General features: G+C 36.0%; 1 protein-coding gene across 1 annotated transcript; it reads right to left on the bottom strand.

Moving 5' to 3' along the window:
* Positions 1 to 3,994: 3,994 nt before the first annotated feature.
* Positions 3,995 to 18,360, bottom strand: LOC139144893 (GPI transamidase component PIG-S-like). The gene is made up of 14 exons (XM_070715717.1): positions 18,272 to 18,360; positions 16,969 to 17,111; positions 15,717 to 15,819; positions 14,812 to 14,916; positions 14,288 to 14,431; positions 13,765 to 13,874; positions 12,724 to 12,844; positions 12,011 to 12,187; positions 9,233 to 9,322; positions 8,472 to 8,647; positions 7,712 to 7,768; positions 7,132 to 7,260; positions 6,267 to 6,427; positions 3,995 to 5,554 (listed from the first exon to the last, which is right to left on the bottom strand). Exons 1-14 carry the CDS (start codon positions 18,306 to 18,308, stop codon positions 5,431 to 5,433), a joined length of 1,677 nt encoding a protein of 558 aa, XP_070571818.1. The 5' UTR covers positions 18,309 to 18,360; the 3' UTR covers positions 3,995 to 5,430.
* Between the last annotated feature and the right edge of the window lie 2 nt (positions 18,361 to 18,362).

Below are 18,362 nucleotides of genomic sequence, written 5' to 3'. Positions count from 1 at the left end.
TGCTATTTCAATGGCACCTATTCCACTCTGACATTTTAGACATGAAATTTTTAGATATTAAATGGATGTCAAGGGAATAATAAAAATGAAAATTTAACAGCTATGAATGCTCTTGGAATAAATATAGAAAAACTTCCACGCTTATTGATGAAGACTTTCTCATGGTGGGCTCATAGATCACAGCAGATGACAATGACAGCAGAAACTAAGTAAAAAAATAAACCACAGCATGATCTGTGTTCTTAAAAATTGAGTGTTTTCCACCTTGTCTCGTTCCGTAGCGTACTCGTTCAGAAGCCACAGAAACAAAAACAAAAGAGTATGTTCCCCTGATATTCTTGGCAAGACTGTGAAAGGGAAGATGAATTTTTATCGTTAAATCTTTACGAACATGTAATGTCTATGATGATTTTAAGACCAAGAATGCCTGGTCATGGCAATTTACATACCAGGGGACTAGAAACAAATGCTGAATATTGTCTTCAGTGAGAATAGTGACTGTGATCTGATATGAAAACACAGTCATTGATTAAGGTAGTGTGCACCTCAAAAGTGAAAGACTGAAACTTTTGCTTTCCTGACTTTCAACCATTCTTTTACCAAATCAACAATAAAAATCAGGGGTCACTGTGCAAAGTTTGGATCTAGCGAAACAAATTACCCAACATTTTGCGATATTTGAAATTCAAAATGGCCACCATTCCTGTGTTAACTCTATGAGGGAAAATTAAATTTTGATTTTTCGAAAAAATGAGACTCTAAGAGTTTTTCTTTCTCCAAGAGCTTCAAAATGAATCCCCACAAGTGGTAGATAAGAAAAGAATTGTAGAAATTTGAGAGTTCAACTAGCTGTCCCCGAGGTGCGTTCTGCCTTAAGTACACAGTGAATTTAATTGCTATGTGAAGTTGAAGCAAACAGTATTTCAGGAACTGAATACTGAAATTCTCTCTGGCATTAATATTGTTACTACTCCATCATACGCAAGATAAATGGCATAATTTTATAGCATTTTGTTTTTGAGGAAATATTAGATGAAAAATTAAATTCCAGTTCAAATTTCTTGTAAATGATTGAATAGTCCAATTAAATAATGCCTTTTAACTACTTCAACTGCGAATTTCTCTGTTCACCGACATTGCAACCATATTTGTGAAAATCAGTGTCCACAAACCAAGGAAGGAATTCATGCATATCAATTCTATTTCACTTTGCCAATTGGATTGTCTTTGTTTTTAATATGAACACATGTACTGTTGCTGTGTGTGACTGTTTGCCTTGTCTATTCCAAGTAAAATCCAATAATGTAGAACTTCCTCAGCCATAAATAGTGAGTCTTTAAAATCTGCCACTGTAGTTGCTATTTCATGAGTAAGACCAAAAAAACAGGTTTGTTTCTCATCTTAAGTGTACGCCTTACAAAAATGATGCAGTTATGTGGATTTTTATTGATGTTTTTCACTTGCAAAATGCAACTACCAACAAGAAAATAACAAAAACAGGAATTTTTACATGCAGCGGTAGTTCAGGCATGCAGTAAGGTTACGATGTTAGTTGTTCTAAATTGATCCAACAGATACTGTTAATTCCTTCCATGCATTATAGCACAGTCATTTTTTACATCTAATTTTGTTCATGTAAATATGAAAAAAGCTGGCATGATAAGCCTACAAATGATGAAATATGCACATGAGGACAAGAAGGTTTTCTGGTTTTGACCGAACCTTCAACACTTTAACAGCGGCGACAGTTTGCAAACACTAAACGCTCTTTCTATGATTCATATCAGGATCAAGAGTTTTTGATGTGTACAGGGTGATTTGGTCTTGCAATAGGTATGAAGAGAACATGAAACATCTGAATTTGAGCAAATCCTCGATGGAAAAAAAGGATATAGTGCTGGACAAAAGTCAATGAGAAACTTGTTCTCTTGCTTGTATATTACTTTTGTTGAACAGTGATAGCCTCAGGTCTGTTGCTGGTGTCTGTCTGGACTACTTTAATAGAAATAATATTTTCTTTAAACCTATACTGCCATTGGTATATCAGAATCCCACAACAGCAAACCAAAATTAATGCAGAATTCTAACTGAAAAAATGTTTTGGCATAGAAATACAATCTCTTGAATGTATGAAACTGAGAAACATGATCTCTTACAATCACTTCAATGACAAGTCTTGTATGATGGACATTATACAGTTTGTACTTAATCTTTCTGTTATAGTGGGCTGCCACTGCATGCAGCTACTTTTGTCATAAAAAGTATGTTTTAGCCAATAGTGTCTTTCCCATCATGCAATGATTCTAAGACAAGCACATACATGGGTATAAATGGTAAATTTGACTTCTTTTAAAAGGAATAAAGTCGTCATAGTAACATGATCTCTCATTGTACCTTCTGATGAGTTCCATTCTCCTTCAGGCAAACACGCTCTTGGCAAACAGAAGCATTGTCGTAGAATTTCCCAGCATGCATTCATTTCAGATCCCAAGGGATTTGTAGCAGTCATGTACAAAATCCACAGATGTTGTTTTTCAGGACATTCTGAGGGTGTTGAATCTTAGATGGTATGTCCTACAGTCACCCTTTCTGATTACGCTTGTAAAAATTCTTTGCTCAGAATGACTCAGGTGATGCGTGTATTCCACTGTTTGTATGATTTTACACGTCACTACACAGTGGTAGCAAATGTTGATGTTGATTTTTCTGCTCAACACTATTGTTTTACACCTAAATGTTACAATGATTTCAACAAGACCATGTTTGGCGGAAATACAACTTTGATTTCTCAGCAAGTGTAATTTTGCGATTTTGCAGGTGACTTTCAACTTTTAAAATTTATCATGCTATTAATTTTGCCTGTTGCCATGGCAACAGTTCCTGGTGAGGTCTGCTGTATGTAATTTTCATCCATGTTGTTGTGTAGGAACAGAAACCTACGTACATTTTTCAGAAAACTGTGAGAGATTGGTAATGAGGTAGTATGAACCTCAAAAGTGAAAGGCTTAAACTTTTGCTCAAACCTTCCTTAATAAAAGAATAAAAATTTGGGGTCACTGTGCAATGTTCGGTACTAGAGAATCTAACAACCCAAGATTTCACTGATATTTAAAATTAAAAATGGCCGCCATCCCTGTGTTCACTCTATGGAGAAAAAAATAAAATTGTCTATTTTTGAAAAACTAAGCCAGTGCAAAGTTTTCTTTCACCAAGAGCTTTAAAATGAATCCCCACAAGTGGTATATCAGAAAGAATTGTAAAAGTTTGAGAGTCCGAATATCTGTCCCGGAGGCGCATTCTACCTTTAAAGGCAGAGCCTCCCTTACTAAGGGCGTGAAGCTGTGGTGGCATTCATCGTGTAAGTGGACACCAAACACATCACATCATGTGGACACACGCTCCAGAAAATGCCACTTTTAATTTTTTTTCCAGCCGCTAAAACGCAGACAGACTACTAAGCGGTCAACGCAAAGCTGCTGCCGATCAAACTTTGTGGTTATATTCAAATTCTAAAGCGACTGGAAGACAATTTTTTAGGAAATTCTAGCGTTGGTGCTGGGGAATTAATGACTGTTGGCGATTTGAACCGACCATCAATCAAATGCTTGCATAAACTCTGTTTGCAGGATTAGCAAAAGGTGCCAAAAGGTTGAGATCAGTTTGTGTAATTGATGTTACAGAAATCAAACATCGTACTGGCCAAGTGTTTGACTAGGAGGAGAACTCCACTAATGCGAGAACCTGGGATTGAAAATTGTGGCTTTAAGTCTGACTTGGGTGAAACATTTGAGTGATTTTAAAACTCTCCAGGAGTTGGAAATATTTACAGACAAATGTTATCATACCTGATGCTGGATGTTGCTGTGACCAAGCAACTATCAGTGTGTGAGCTAAATCAACCTGCCCACCCTCACCAATCTGCATTTCCTCCCAAATATAAACATGTCTACACTCTCCAAATGTTAGTGCATAGGCAAATTACAGACCGGAATAATCAATTTTACTTTTTTATTATGAAAAATGGCACATTTTTACATCTTGGTCTTAAAAATGTACAAAACGTACAAGGCTCCTGTCCACAGGTATTTCATTTGCATATTTAATATTCTTTGCTCAACATGAAAATGTAGCTTTTGAGACAGTCTGACTCACCAGACCTGGTGACAATTTAAGTAGTTTAAAGCTGGGTCAATGTACAGTTTAGCTGAACCAAATACAAAAAACATAAACAGGAATTGCTAACTTGACACCTTGAAAGCGTAAAAGGATACAAGCAAATCCATACCAGTATTTTGTTGAAATCAAATTCTGATCTTGACACATATTCACTTATCAATTATGAGATTGAATCGATACCAGAGACACAATCAAGGCAAACTCACTAACTGTGAAATTACGCTGATGCTGTAATGAAATTTCATTGCATAGATCAAGTTCTAAAAACTAGCCTACAGCATAGTCCCTCCACAGTGCCTACAAGAATACCTTCCACATTGCCATACATGTACATATGGCATATTGGAAGCTAAAAACTGCAAATAAAATGTGTACTTTGTCCCTACTAAATATTGGCTGAAAATTCTGATGCTTTTTCCTATGAATTTACTCAATACACACATCGCACAAATTTTATTATCTTTGACCATAGACAGTAGAGGGGGGAAAGACCTCCCCCCCTCCCCCTCTACTGTCTATGGTTTGACAGAAGTCCAGTACTTGCACAGAAAATAAATTACATCTCGAGTACTGTATTGTCTTTGATGACAGTGATTGTTGGAAAGTTCTGTGAGTGGCTGTTTGCAGTATACATCGATGGAATTTATCGTCCGAGAAACTACTAGCAAAGTCTACCTTATACCTGAGGATCTGAGATCTGGCATTCTTGAGGTTTCATTAGAACATGCCAGTTTCAAAATTCCTGAACGCAGTCTGCTTTAAAATCATATGCGTACAATGGGGCACTAAAGGAAACAAGAACTGCATCTCTACATGATTTATACAGCTAGTCTTCGGTTCTTCAGAGACACGGAAATAGTATACTGCTGCATTGCGAGGATATAAACGGTAAAATTTACAAAAACTGAGTGTTTGTCAATGAAGATAATTTTAAAATCTTGTCAATAAATATGAAACTCTGATGCTTAAACACACGCACACAGGCACATACATACATGTGTTATCACATTGCACAATGCATGTTTCTAACACTGAAAATCGTGCGAGAGTGCGATACAGTGATAGCCATCCATTGAGGACAAAACTGGGAGCAAAGTGAATTTTCTAAAAGCCTTTAAAGGTAAACTATGTTTATATTGATGATAACAGTAACGGAGGGTGTTCTGAATGTATGAATATCCTAAGAAGCACAGTGTTCCATTCTTATCTACTGTCTGAAAGGCAACACTGGGGCTAAGATAAATTTAGCTGTTTTCATTCTGTTTTGCTTTTGGTCTTTGCTTTCTGCCTTTGAGCCTTCATCCATTTGATGGCTTTGAGCAGTGTGATTAAAACTGGTATGCTGATCGGTAGGAACAGAGGGATGTAGATTGCAAACCTGAAAAGATATAAACAAATTTTACACATGGATCAGGATCACATCCATGGTGTTAATAAGGACAGTATGCTAATACGAATCCAAAACTCTTTCTACATTTAAAATCTTTCTTGAAAGATTACTTCACTGTTCAGAAATATTCAGTACATATATGTTATGTGTATCTGACAGACGTTGACATCTTCTGCTTGGCATAGTGAACTGTTTAGTCTTTTCATGGGTATTTGTATTTTGAAAGAGAACACATGAAGAAAAGACTGACAAAGAAAATCTAGATTTATGTCAACACATCATAAATTTTGCTCTCTTCTTTCTTTGACCAAAGCATGTTTTTGATCAAAGGAGTTCTGTGACATATCTTGGAACACATTATGAAATAAAGACTGAAAGAAATAAAAGTTTTATATGTCGAAACTTGATGCCTTTAATTAACCTTTTGAGTTCCAAAGTCAATTTTTGACATCTTTATAATATGTAACTCAGACAATTTTTTTTTCAGATTTTTTCCAAAATTTTGATCAAAAACTGTAGCCAATGAGAAGTAATGTCCATTTGGTCCAAAATTGTCAAAAAAGTTACAAAATTTCATAAAAATTGGTAAAATTTTGCTCAAAAAAATTTTGCCAGGAAAATTTACAGCACTCCAAGGGTAAAGCTTGCACAAATTTATATTCTAACATAAGTGAAGGAAAATAAAAGTTGGCGCACTCACTTTTGATCTTCAGGAAAGTACAACAACTCCAGCAAAGAATGATCAAAGAATGCCTTCTCAGAAGATTGGATGGCTCTCTTTGATGAGTGGAATGCCCGGTACAGATTAGCTTCTTTCAGGTAGCCATGAGTCATCTCTATGGCTTCAACTGCACTGTACACCTTGAGGTAAGATAGAGGGAGAGACAGAAAAAGCAGATACATTTCATATGTATTTTAAGTTTCCGAGGCAGAAATCAGAGACAGTGGTAGCTTAAATTGTGACTTAAAATACATTTAATGATTCATTGAAATCATCACAACACAGTTTTCAATCTGTACCTGCAACTTGGCAGAAACTTCACAAAATATTGCCGTTGCTAGGCTGAGCTACATACAGAAGCTTGTATTTTCTTTAGAGGCAGTTCAGCATTTCAACTTATCATGACTACTAGTATAATTGGCCATGTTTGGTGATCTGAGACCATTTTCAGCAGAAGCAGAGTGTAAATAAAAGTTTACTCCAAAATTTTTGTTAAACAGGTACAAAAAGTCATATAATCCACACAGATTTGTCTACTTCACTTTATTTTTGGTCCTGATTACTAAAACCAAGTTTTGCATTTTGACAGAGAGCACGATGGAAAGTGTGCATGAAATGTATCTTGCAACCTCTGTTACATAAAAGATGGCAGTCTGTTGCTGGTAAAAATATACACACTGACAGGCACAAGATATTTCTCCGAAAGCATATATGCCTAAAGCTTTGCAAATTGATTGCAGCTGCAATGATGGCTTTACAGAAGCAGGTGCTTCATCATGAAGCATTTTTGAGATACTGTGTCTACCTCGATGTAAATTATTCAGAAAGCCTCTTTTATGCTTACCTGGTCTGCAATGTCATCTCTGATAACCATGTTACTGATCTGTCCAAGCAGTTGGGACAATGACTGGAGAGTAGATGTTGCCATGGCAACATTCTCCAGCGTCCTGGCTCTTATGATAGAATCAAACTCCTACAGTAAAGTATCGAAAAGTACACTCACATTGTATAAATTATGTTAGTGAAGTTTGCTGGGAAACTATATTAAGGAGTTCAAGATATTCACTGAGCCAATGACATAAATCATTTGTCTTTTACACGCTATCACATTTTTAGTGAAATTTCCAATGAGGAAGATACACATCTTTGCCCAGACAGTGATCTGAGTGGTAAGTTTCAAATGCCCTTCTTCAACTATAGAGGGCGCTCTTACTGCACAAGCTACAAATTCATGTGCTTGTGCATGTTGAATGATAACAGAAGGACAATTTGAAACAGATTTCCTTTCGCCATGGATGAGTGATGTCTCTTTGCCTACTTGCCAATTTATTTGTTCTGTTTTGATGTTGCCACCTGGAAAAATCTGCTCGCTAAGTTTTGTTTTATCTCTGCTGAACAGAACGTCAAAGAGCTACAGTACATACCCAGTCTGTGATACCAGTGTTGTCAGGCGAGGCAATGATGACGTCTGAATCAGATTTCTGAGATGGAGAAATGAAGTAGAAGAGTTTTGACAATAGAAAGGGAAAACAAAAATTCAGATCACTCTGATCATGGTACATTCTGAATGTATTCTTTTTTGTGTTTGAGGATCCATTATAATATGTTAAACTTATGGGTTTATAATATGTCAAACCTATATGTTTACACATATTGCTATAATTTTATGAAAAAATCTGTAGATATACAGCATAGTCCACTAACGTGACATAGCGCAAGAAAAAAATGCTACTACAAAAAATTGAACATCCAAACCCACAAAAAAACTGTTCGGACATTTCTGTTCTCATATTTACCTTAAACTGATACTATGAATGGTTTTTTTCAACCATTTGTCCGAAAGTACATGAACACCTAAAACATTTCACAAAGGACTCTTTTCGTCAACATGTGAAAGAAATGTAAAGAACTGCTGGAAGTGCGGCATTGATCTATTCTGATGAAGAGGTTTAGAGTTTATGTTGGCACTTTGAAGCCCCTTTTCTTTGGTTTGGTTGAATTTATTGTTTAGAAAGTGATCACTCCAATGCAAGCTTATTCTAGGGTTGGCCCAATATACTACTAGTTTACTACAGTGTAAAAGTTTTTTTGACAGGTGTTGCAAAACTTTTAGCCAAGCCAAATTTTTAGAGGGGCTTTATACAACAGTTACCCAGCCAATCAGCACACTGTAACCCAGCTTACCTGTTTTGGTACACCAATCAGAAGCCTGAGCTGTGACAGGAAGACCTCCATGACGGACTTCATTTCAACTTCCACCGTCTCTGGCAAAGTCTGATTGGCTTCTGTTTCGGGTGAGTTATAGATCATGATACCGCCCCAGCGTGGACTTAGGAACGCATTGCTCATGATGGGTTCATCTGTAATCAGAAACAGATTCATAATCAGTCAGATGGGAATTCTTTTTTTGTTCAAAAAGTCTTGTCATATTTTGTTCAATTTCAAGCCTAATTTGGACTAACATTTGGATGAATACTTCCCTGGTTTCAAATATTCAATAATCAGCAAAGTATTTATTTTGTTATCATTATTTGATAGGTTGGTAAACAGGGCTGCAATGGACCAGATGGTTCCTCTCCTTTTTGTTCCAGAATAAAATACCAGTAAAGCATACTTAAACAGATACTGCCTGTGATTCATATTTTGATAATTTTTTAGATCTGTGTTTTCCTTTTCAAACAATTTTGTAAGTCATAAATTTTGACAAAGACTGGAAATTCGAATCTGTTTAGGAGTAATGTAAATTACGGTAGAGGAAAAAGAGTTTCAGGAAATTTCAGACGATTTCATGGTGAAATGGTTATATACTTGCTGTGATGCTGACATTCAGGATTTTGTTGAAGGCATACTGACTTGGCAGATATTTTTCCCTGAGCAAACGAAGTCATACTTCAATATTTACATGCTGCTGCACTGACAACATATTGAAATAGGTGTTGACTTACCTTTTTCATTGAGGATATACAGAGGTGAGTGGTATTTGGTCGGCACATACACCAGGAAATTCAAAGTCGGGTTGGTGGACACATGAGATCCTGTGAAGACAATCGACATTGTCAGAGACTAAGGTAATACCCCCTCAAAATTGAAAGACTTCAAACTTTTGCCCTAACTTTCCTCAAAAAGACTTTAAACCATTCCCTTTTGAAATCAAAAATGAAAGTCAGGGTCACTGAGTAGAGTTTAGTACTACAGAAACAAATTATCAAATATTTACCGATACATGAATTCAAAATAGCTGCCATACCTGTGTTTAACACTAGGGGAAAAATTAATTTTCAATTTTCACAAAATAAGCCAGTGAAAACTTTATTTACCTGGTAGTCCATAAGCTTCAAAATGAGCCACCCCAAAAGTCGAAAACCAAAAAGTATTGCAAAAGTTTGTGAGAGTCCAAATATCTGTCCCCGATGCACATTCTACCTTTGAGTCAATTGTGAGGACTCAGGCTTTGCTATCAGTTACACTTCAATGTGGTACAACCAAATATTGTTATCCTACATCTGTAGAACATGTCCTCAATTGTCATCTTGATATAATAACATTTTCTTAGGGGGCCTCCTAGCATTATGGAATGACATAACTCCCGAGAATAACAATGATTTGTAAATTGTTCATAGCGGACCCAGTATTCCTCAGTCTTGCTATTTGCAAACAGCTGGAAATATTATCATTGAAAACAGGTCAAAACTGGTTTTTTTGTTATATCATTCTTTATTACAAAATTCGACTGATGTAAAATTGTCAGATAAAACCATTATTTACTATTTATTTCTGGGTGTGTGTGCATTTGCTGAACTTCAGCTTTCAATGAAATTTGGTTTTCAAGTTCACCCCTGAAATACTGTACAATGAAATTTTCAGTGGGTGTCTTTCTAATGCTGATGTGATAGCTTCATATATGTTGAACAGGTCTGTTGGCTGACCTATCAACTCCATGTTTAAACTTCAAACTACCAGCACTTTGTAAAATAATTTGCCAAAAATGTCATTGCAGATCCATCATATACAATGTCACTCATGACACTGAGGTTAAAATTAACTTACCCGACATATATAGCACAGAATAGAAATGTGCGGCATCGACCTTAATGTTTCAATGTATTTTGATATAGAAATTGAAAATCCTGACCACTTTCAAAAAAAAGACATTTGTAATCTTAGATTTCACATCACCTCTGTCACAGCTGCAATTGAGGAATTTCACTATACTTTGCTATAGTGGGAGGGTAAATCCTTTTCAAAGTCGGTCATTATGAATTCTTTGTTGAACTTTGAGAAGACCATATGTAATTTGTTCCTTCTTTACAATAGTCACATTTCGACCATAGACTTTACATGCTACCAAACCATTTCTGCATCGCCTAATATACGCTAAATATCTGCGTATTTGTTCTGGTATTCATTGACCGAGTAGAACAAAATGTAATTTTTGTCCCCTTTTTGTCCATTGTGTCTGTATAGCCTCTGATAAAGGTTGTCCATGTACGTCCGAAACGTAAGTAAGAATAAATATCTATTGTATAGGAGCAGATGGGTCTTGTCAACTATTTTTCATGTATCCATTATCTACAAGTGCCCGCAGCAAGTTTCACATATAGACTGTGGTTGGACTGACCCACTTGATATTCACCACTATAAAGCTGAATTGTTTGATCTGAATTGTTGTCACTTTTTTGTGTAAATTTTAACCTGTTTAAATGTCAAATGTAAACGCCACTGTGCCATTTCTTGTCCTAGTTGAACTTTGAAAAATCAAGGAACAAATCAGGTCACTGTGACATGCACTGATACAACATGTACTGTCACTGTTGAGTCATGTCAATAGAAAGTACATATACATATGGTACGACAAGTCAGGGACGATTATTATTATTATTATTTTCAAAGATGTCTTCAAATGCTTGGGTCAGTGCATGTACATTACCTACCTATGGTGGGCTTTAGTAATATAATCAAATTGACAAGATGGTATTTGGTAAGCAAGGCAAGCAAATTGATAAACAGATATACTTGTGGGTGAGCGTCTCAGTTTGATACGCATCACATCCTAAATTAAGATTTTGAATGCTGATAAACCCCCATGTTTTCATTAAGCAATAAACCACACCCAGCGATGGTATACCACGAGATTTTGATCAGTTTACGACATATGTGGAGTGAACTGGTCAAAACTGAGTGGTATACCCATTGTGAGGTGGACTTCATTTCATCATAATATTGATTTGACATTCTGGAGTGATACGTCAAAAACGGAATTTTTCTCTAGGTGAGAGGGCGGCTCGTGCCTGTTCAAATGTGCTATTTTTGAAATATATAGCATGGTTATTTTCATGTCTTGACATATCAGATTGCAGTACTTGTGCCATCAATAGACTGGTATGATATAATATTTGATACATCTATGACACTTTTGGAAAATAGTTGTTTGCAAATTCACATCAAAGATGCGAGTATGCAATATTAACCTGTTCACCCCAATTCCCTGTAAACAGGTCCACAATCACCATTGCTAACAATGGGTTTGGGCCAAACCATGGTGATGAAAGGGTTAAATAACTATGCATTCAAATCACACATGGAAAGGAGCAGCAATAGTTAAAAACAATTTTGAGATGTGTTTTTTTAAATTGATAAAGTTATTAACGGCTCTGTGACGTACTATCTTGGTAGACAGAAATGAAAGAACAAACGCACAAAGGTAAACAAAAACAAAAAGTTACCAAGCTTAGCTTCCACAGGTGTGATCAAGTGAGGCAACACCTTGGACTTCAATACGTATCTCTGACCAGCCTCGTCATACTTCGGGCTGACTGCCAACTCCATGTAATAGAGGACCTGAGAATTGACCTTGAACTCTGCAAACTCAGCGAGTTTCTTCAGGAATGGATCTAGGTAGCCTAGGATGAAATACAAAAACGATAATAAACTCATGCCATCTTTTCAGTAGATTCTGAGAAACGGAAAAATGTGATTTTGGTCAAATTTTTGTTTTGAAAATATCTTTGTTTTCTTCCAATGAATATTGACTATCGTAATGTCTTACAAAGTACGGACATCAATTTCATACAGCAATCATATTGTTGCAATGTACCAGATAGTATATTTCACGCAGGAATAGGAGCATAGATCTGCCAGTCAAAATTTATGATCAACATAAAAAATTGACTACATGCCATGTTATATTTTGTCACAGCATGGGGAGGATTGAAAAGAAATTGAATATTTGAATCAAAAAACAGCATCAGCCTAGATTCAATCATAGACCCTCGAGAAATTTTCTCGAGGGTCTATGATTCAATATACTTGAACCACTTGAGAGTAAAAAAACGCAACTGGAGAATGATACAATATGCACGCAATAAAGATCGTAAGAAAAGAAAAAGGCCATCAAGGGACGTCATAAAAACAATATTCCAGTAGCAATTATTCTTACTTCTGATGCCGTCAGCAATGTCCCACTTAGCAACCACCATAGAGGGGTCAGGGTTCAACAATGTAAAGGTCAGTTCGTAACCTTGAGTTGACCTTAGCGACCTCATGCTTTCCACATCAGCCTGCAAGCCAAATATAAATCAAATACACATCAGATTGCATGAATTCTCAGTATTGCCTACACAATGATCTGATTAATAGAAATAGGCGATACAGTGTGTATCTATGGTGAGAGTCTCGCATATTTTTCTCTGCCACCAGAGTACCCTGAGAGCTACACTGATGTGTCACTGACACAAAATTAAAGCACAGGGATGACAAGAAATTTGTAAGCATTCCAACCCTGGCTCAAAGAGTCTAGAAATGCTGTAAGTAAGAAGGCACACTTCTGTCTTGCTTCTGAGAAGGCTGGTACAAGATCCCTGTTTTTGGATTTCGAAATCATTAAAGCAAGTATCAGGTATTTAGACCTCTTGCATGTAGATGTTACTTATCAAATATGTGAAGAGCACATGCAAGTCTGTGAAAATCATATTTATGTATGTTTTAATAGGGCCAAAGTAATTGAATTCTTTGTTTTGCGTCCACTCAAAATGGGAAAAAGGTACGCGTCTAAGTGGCTGAAAAACACACACAAGAAAATTAACAATGTAATTTCATTGCAGCAAATAAAAAATTGTAACAAATTTTTAGTTCAGAAAAGCTAAGCGGGTATGTCCGAAGATTTCCTATTCAAATACACTGTGTATGTTTTTCATGAAAACCTTAAAAACTTAAGCTGGTGGGGACGCAATAAATAATTTAATTACTTTGGCCTAGTCTTTAAATAGTCTGTTAGAATACTTCTCACGGCAAATGTGACATTTCACTGGTTCTTATGGATTTGACCTGATACTGTGATGGCGACATGTACCTGGCAGGGAAAGGGACAGAAAGATCTCACCAGAAACTAAGCAATGAACATGCTCATTTTGTTTGGGTAATTATTGACGTCATTTATGCACACTGATTTTCAGATTCTGAATCATGATGGCTCACTTACTTCAGTGTGCTTGACTCCTGTGGCCGTTCCATGGATTTTGGCCACAAATGCCTCATGAACGTGAATCTCTCTGACAACCCTTGCTGCCAGTTCTGCTGCTTCTTTCATATCTGTGCAATGGCAAGTGAAAATGATGTAAAATCACCATGGCACTGTTGATGTCAAATTAAATAACATTAGTACCTGCAGCTTTGTGATTGTGTTGGGACGGACGGATGGATTATACAAATAAGGTACACATTTTGTGCCAACATGAGATATACTGTCTAAATATCTAAAAAAGTATAAAGACAAAATAAAATACAGTCAAATGTTCTAGGTTTCACTAGTCACCATTGAATCTTGGCAGAATCCCAAATGTTTTCTCTGTCAAATTTGGCCTCTGAACTTCCAAGTGAGAGGAGGTGTGAAAGAAGTAATTATTTTAACAATGTTGTCATGAAATACAATGCTATAAAGATTATTTTGTTTTGGTTAGATTTATCATGCAGGTACAGTGGTATGAAATAGCTGAGATAATTACCTTGCCCAAATACAAAGGCGTGTCTGTATTTTCCAATGTACGCTCTTGATGATGTGAAGAGATGGTTGTGGTCTTGAAGTACATACACCATGGATGAACCAATGTCTGATTCTTCATGTAACCTTCTCAAATCAGAGTCTAGATCTAGAAGTATTTGAGTACATAAATATATAAGTAAAACCAGGGACAAATTACTTCGAACAAGTTTTGACTTGCTTTGACTTTTCATTTAAGCAAAAAAACCGAATTGAACGGCTGAACTACGGCCTTTGCAGAATATCTTTTGGAAATGAATATGTAATACAAATGAATCAATTTATGAATTGAACCTCTAATACAGACATTTTAAAAGTTGTCTGATGGGATCATATCCACAAACCATTACTAATCCCAGTCACATATTTAAATCTTATACGCATAACCATCATAATACCACAAGATTTGGTCTTTTCTCCTGAAAAAAACAGCAACAGTGTTTAGATTAAAAAGAAAAGATGGGCGTCGCAACTTGCCGACTGACTTGCCTTTAAATGTAGACTTGAGATAAAATACATCTTTTTCCCTTGCATTGGCATTTCTGACTCTCACCTGGTAGTGAAGAGACAGCTTGGAATATCGACCACTTACGTCTGAAGCAGAAAGATTACAATAAAATATTATCATGTACAACGACTGAGACACTACATGCCTGATCTTGATGATAATAATGAAATTTATGTGATCCGATCCATTAAAGTTTATGCAGTCTGATGACACTAACTACATCTCTTTATGGTTGGCGTGAACTTGGCTGATAATAGCAACCTATTAGATATTGAATCTCTTTGGTTTAAAATAGTCAAGTCCTGTACACTTGAACCTGAAAAAAACAAATGAACCAAATATGTGTCTATGGCACTTTCACTTTTTTCTGAATAAATACATGTTACCAGGTATGCTAATGTTAGCAAAAACTCTTCATCAAAAACAGCACTTTTATCGCAATACCAAATGATGAAAATATTAAATGTAAATGAAACAACACAGGAACTGCGACATCGTTTTTCTTATATTTCTTGTTCAAAACTGACTATTTTTGCATTTTTCAGCCTGTTGGAAATCTCAAATATGGCTTCTAAAACTGCAAGCCTCTTCCTCAACAATGAAATCATACCTAGCACTGTCTTGTTATTGAAGAATACCAAGTCCCACCATGCACTGTACTCTCATAACTGAACTCCATATTTTTGACTTACGCCTGCTTTTGATAGATGCAGTTTTCATCTTTAGCAAATACTGTGCACAACACATGCGAATGCAATACACAGTGCAGTTAAAAATCTGCACTGGCTATGATACGGAGATCAATGTACGATGCCATCAATGATCGCAGCGGCTCTTCCTTGAAATATCATTACAAAAATGCTGCGATGCTTGATTATTTCTTTACCTGAGACAAGGGAATAGTCCAATTGCTGCTGAAGTGAATTCAGCTGTGTTTCTGTGCCTTTGTCACTTACAAGTACCACTGTCACTGGAATCTCACACACAGTCTGCAGCAATAGAACATGCAAAATCAACATTTACACATATTTCAGCAATAAAGCACACCCAGCGACAGTATACCATGAGATTTTGACCAGTTCACGACACATAATGAGCGATAGCAAGTGCATATATGAAGTGAACTGGTCAAAATTGAGTGCGGGTGCTTGGTGTGATTTATTGCTATTATATCATGACAGTATATTGAAATTCTGGCGTGGAACATTAAAAATGTTTTTTGCTCAAGCTGACAACTAGAACGTATGCCAGCCGTGGTATATCGCCAATATACCAGGGTTCTTTTCTCGTCTCGACCAATCAGATCACTGTATTTGCACCATCAATATACCACTGGTATGATATAATATCAAATATGTATGTCATACATATACGTCATACAGACACTGGGGTGAATATGGTCCATCAGAGTCTTTTGTAGACTGAAAGATCTGTCACTTGAGGGCCCTTCTCTATGTTTCAGGGGGTGGAGGTTAGAGAGCGCCCTCAAGCAACAGATCTTCCAGTCTAGGCCTTTTGCAAATGACATCATTTTCTCTCATTAATATGCAAAAATAAATATTTGTCTGCAGATTTTAGATTACATTATTGGAAATTTCGCATGCGACAATCATGAAAATACCTAATAGGTGACTGAAAATGATATGGCGAGCACTAAAAGAGATACATTAATGGCTCAGATGACAAGTTGCAATGACAGCGGTGCGCAACACACTGATAAAATTTGCCTGAATTTCTAGAAGCAGTGTCTGGTGTCCTGTGTGTGCAGCTAAATTTCTTTAGTGAAAAACCTGCAACCATGAACAGTCCTATTGTCCTTGTCTGATAAAAGAGTCACCTTACATCTTATAACATATTCACGTCTATTTGTTAACACAGGACAAAATGGGGGATTGGACCAAATTTTCAGTGGTAGTTGGTAATATAACAGGCTCACCATGGTACACTCACAAGGACTGATTTGTTCAGGCCTTTATATTGGTCTGTTACTGGTAACCATGGCAAAACTACTTAGAATTTTTGACAGTGGAAGATCATTGTATTATTGTTAAATATGAGGGCAGTTAGTACAATTTCAAACTGATTTTGGAATTCAAAATTGATCTTTAAAAAAAGGAAAACGCCATCAAAAAGATCACCTGAACTTTTGCAAGGTCTGCTATTTCTCCATAGGGAAGAGTTGCTCTGTATGTAGTGGTCGTCTTCCACCAGATGGGTATGCCTATTGCTATGCAAATGAATGCAATGCTGAGAGCTGCATATGCCTGCTGCCTTGACTGATCTGAAAAATATGGAATTATTTGAAGTGTAAATAAAGTGTGAAAAAAATTATCTGGAATAATTTGAACTATAAACAATTAACATGATATCAAAACATGACAATAAAAACTTTAACATATTGGTAAAAGACATACACACACACACACACACACACACACACACACACAAATCAAGAAGAAAGCGATCAAGTAGGAGATGAGGTAAATTTCGTGCTCCACCTCCAAGGGTACACAGATATCAGGAATAATTTTCTTTGTAAGATAAACATGGGTAATAACACATTCAGGGACACAGAGGACTTTGTAAACATCTGTTCTAGCACAAATAATCATTGTGTGAATTGGGAAAATTCATATACTCATGTTTTAATTTAGACAAGAAGGAATGAAAACAAACAAAACACAGTTATTTAATTCTTATTTGAAAAAAACAACATAATACAGATTTATATCTATCTCATATTGTCAAAGTTTATTCAGTCTCTTAAAGACAAGGACCAAGTCTTTGATGTCTTGTGGTCTATTACTGACAAAGCATCAAGTTACTCTAATACAAGCACACGATGTAATCTTTGTATATCAGAAAAGTTACACATTATCAATGCTGACAAATCTGTGTTAACAAATACTCTGCGGTTTTGATGTAAAATGTTACCACCAAAGCAAATATTATTTATCAAATTTTAACACCCCTAGAAATATAATGGTACATTCTAACCATATAAATATAAATGAGAGTGTAGAGCTAAGAATCCTTTTAGTTCTGTCTGGAGATTGCAGGATTCATGAAATTTAAGTATCAGATATTATTACTTTGTATTTTACGTACTTTGTATTTTAAGTAATTTGTGTTATATATATATATATATATATATATATATATATATATATATATAATATATATATATATATATATATATATATTTTTTTTTTTTTTTTTTTTTTTTTTTTCCCCTGAGTGTGAGATAGTTTCTGGTTTTGCCGTTCAACGTTCACAACCCTCCTCTGGCAAAACCTGCAGCTATTGAGTACTGTACTGCAGCCAATGATTTGCAGTAATCGCAAAGAGAAACTGTACACTATAAAACACACGTTAATAAATCGACGAACATTTTTCAAATACCTATCACACAACTTGTAAAAACGTAGAAATTACACTGACCGTCTTTCTGCGATTCATCGCCGTGTATCCCCGCCATGTTGATCGAAACTGATGAGCTTTTGAACTCTGACCTGTGACCGCGATACCGGCA

This window comes from Ptychodera flava, chromosome 12 (genome assembly GCF_041260155.1).
Source record: "Ptychodera flava strain L36383 chromosome 12, AS_Pfla_20210202, whole genome shotgun sequence".
In the NCBI taxonomy this organism is placed as follows: Eukaryota; Metazoa; Hemichordata; class Enteropneusta; family Ptychoderidae; genus Ptychodera; species Ptychodera flava.
Note: the sequence above shows the minus strand (reverse complement) of the source record. Positions and strands in the feature narration are given on the sequence as shown.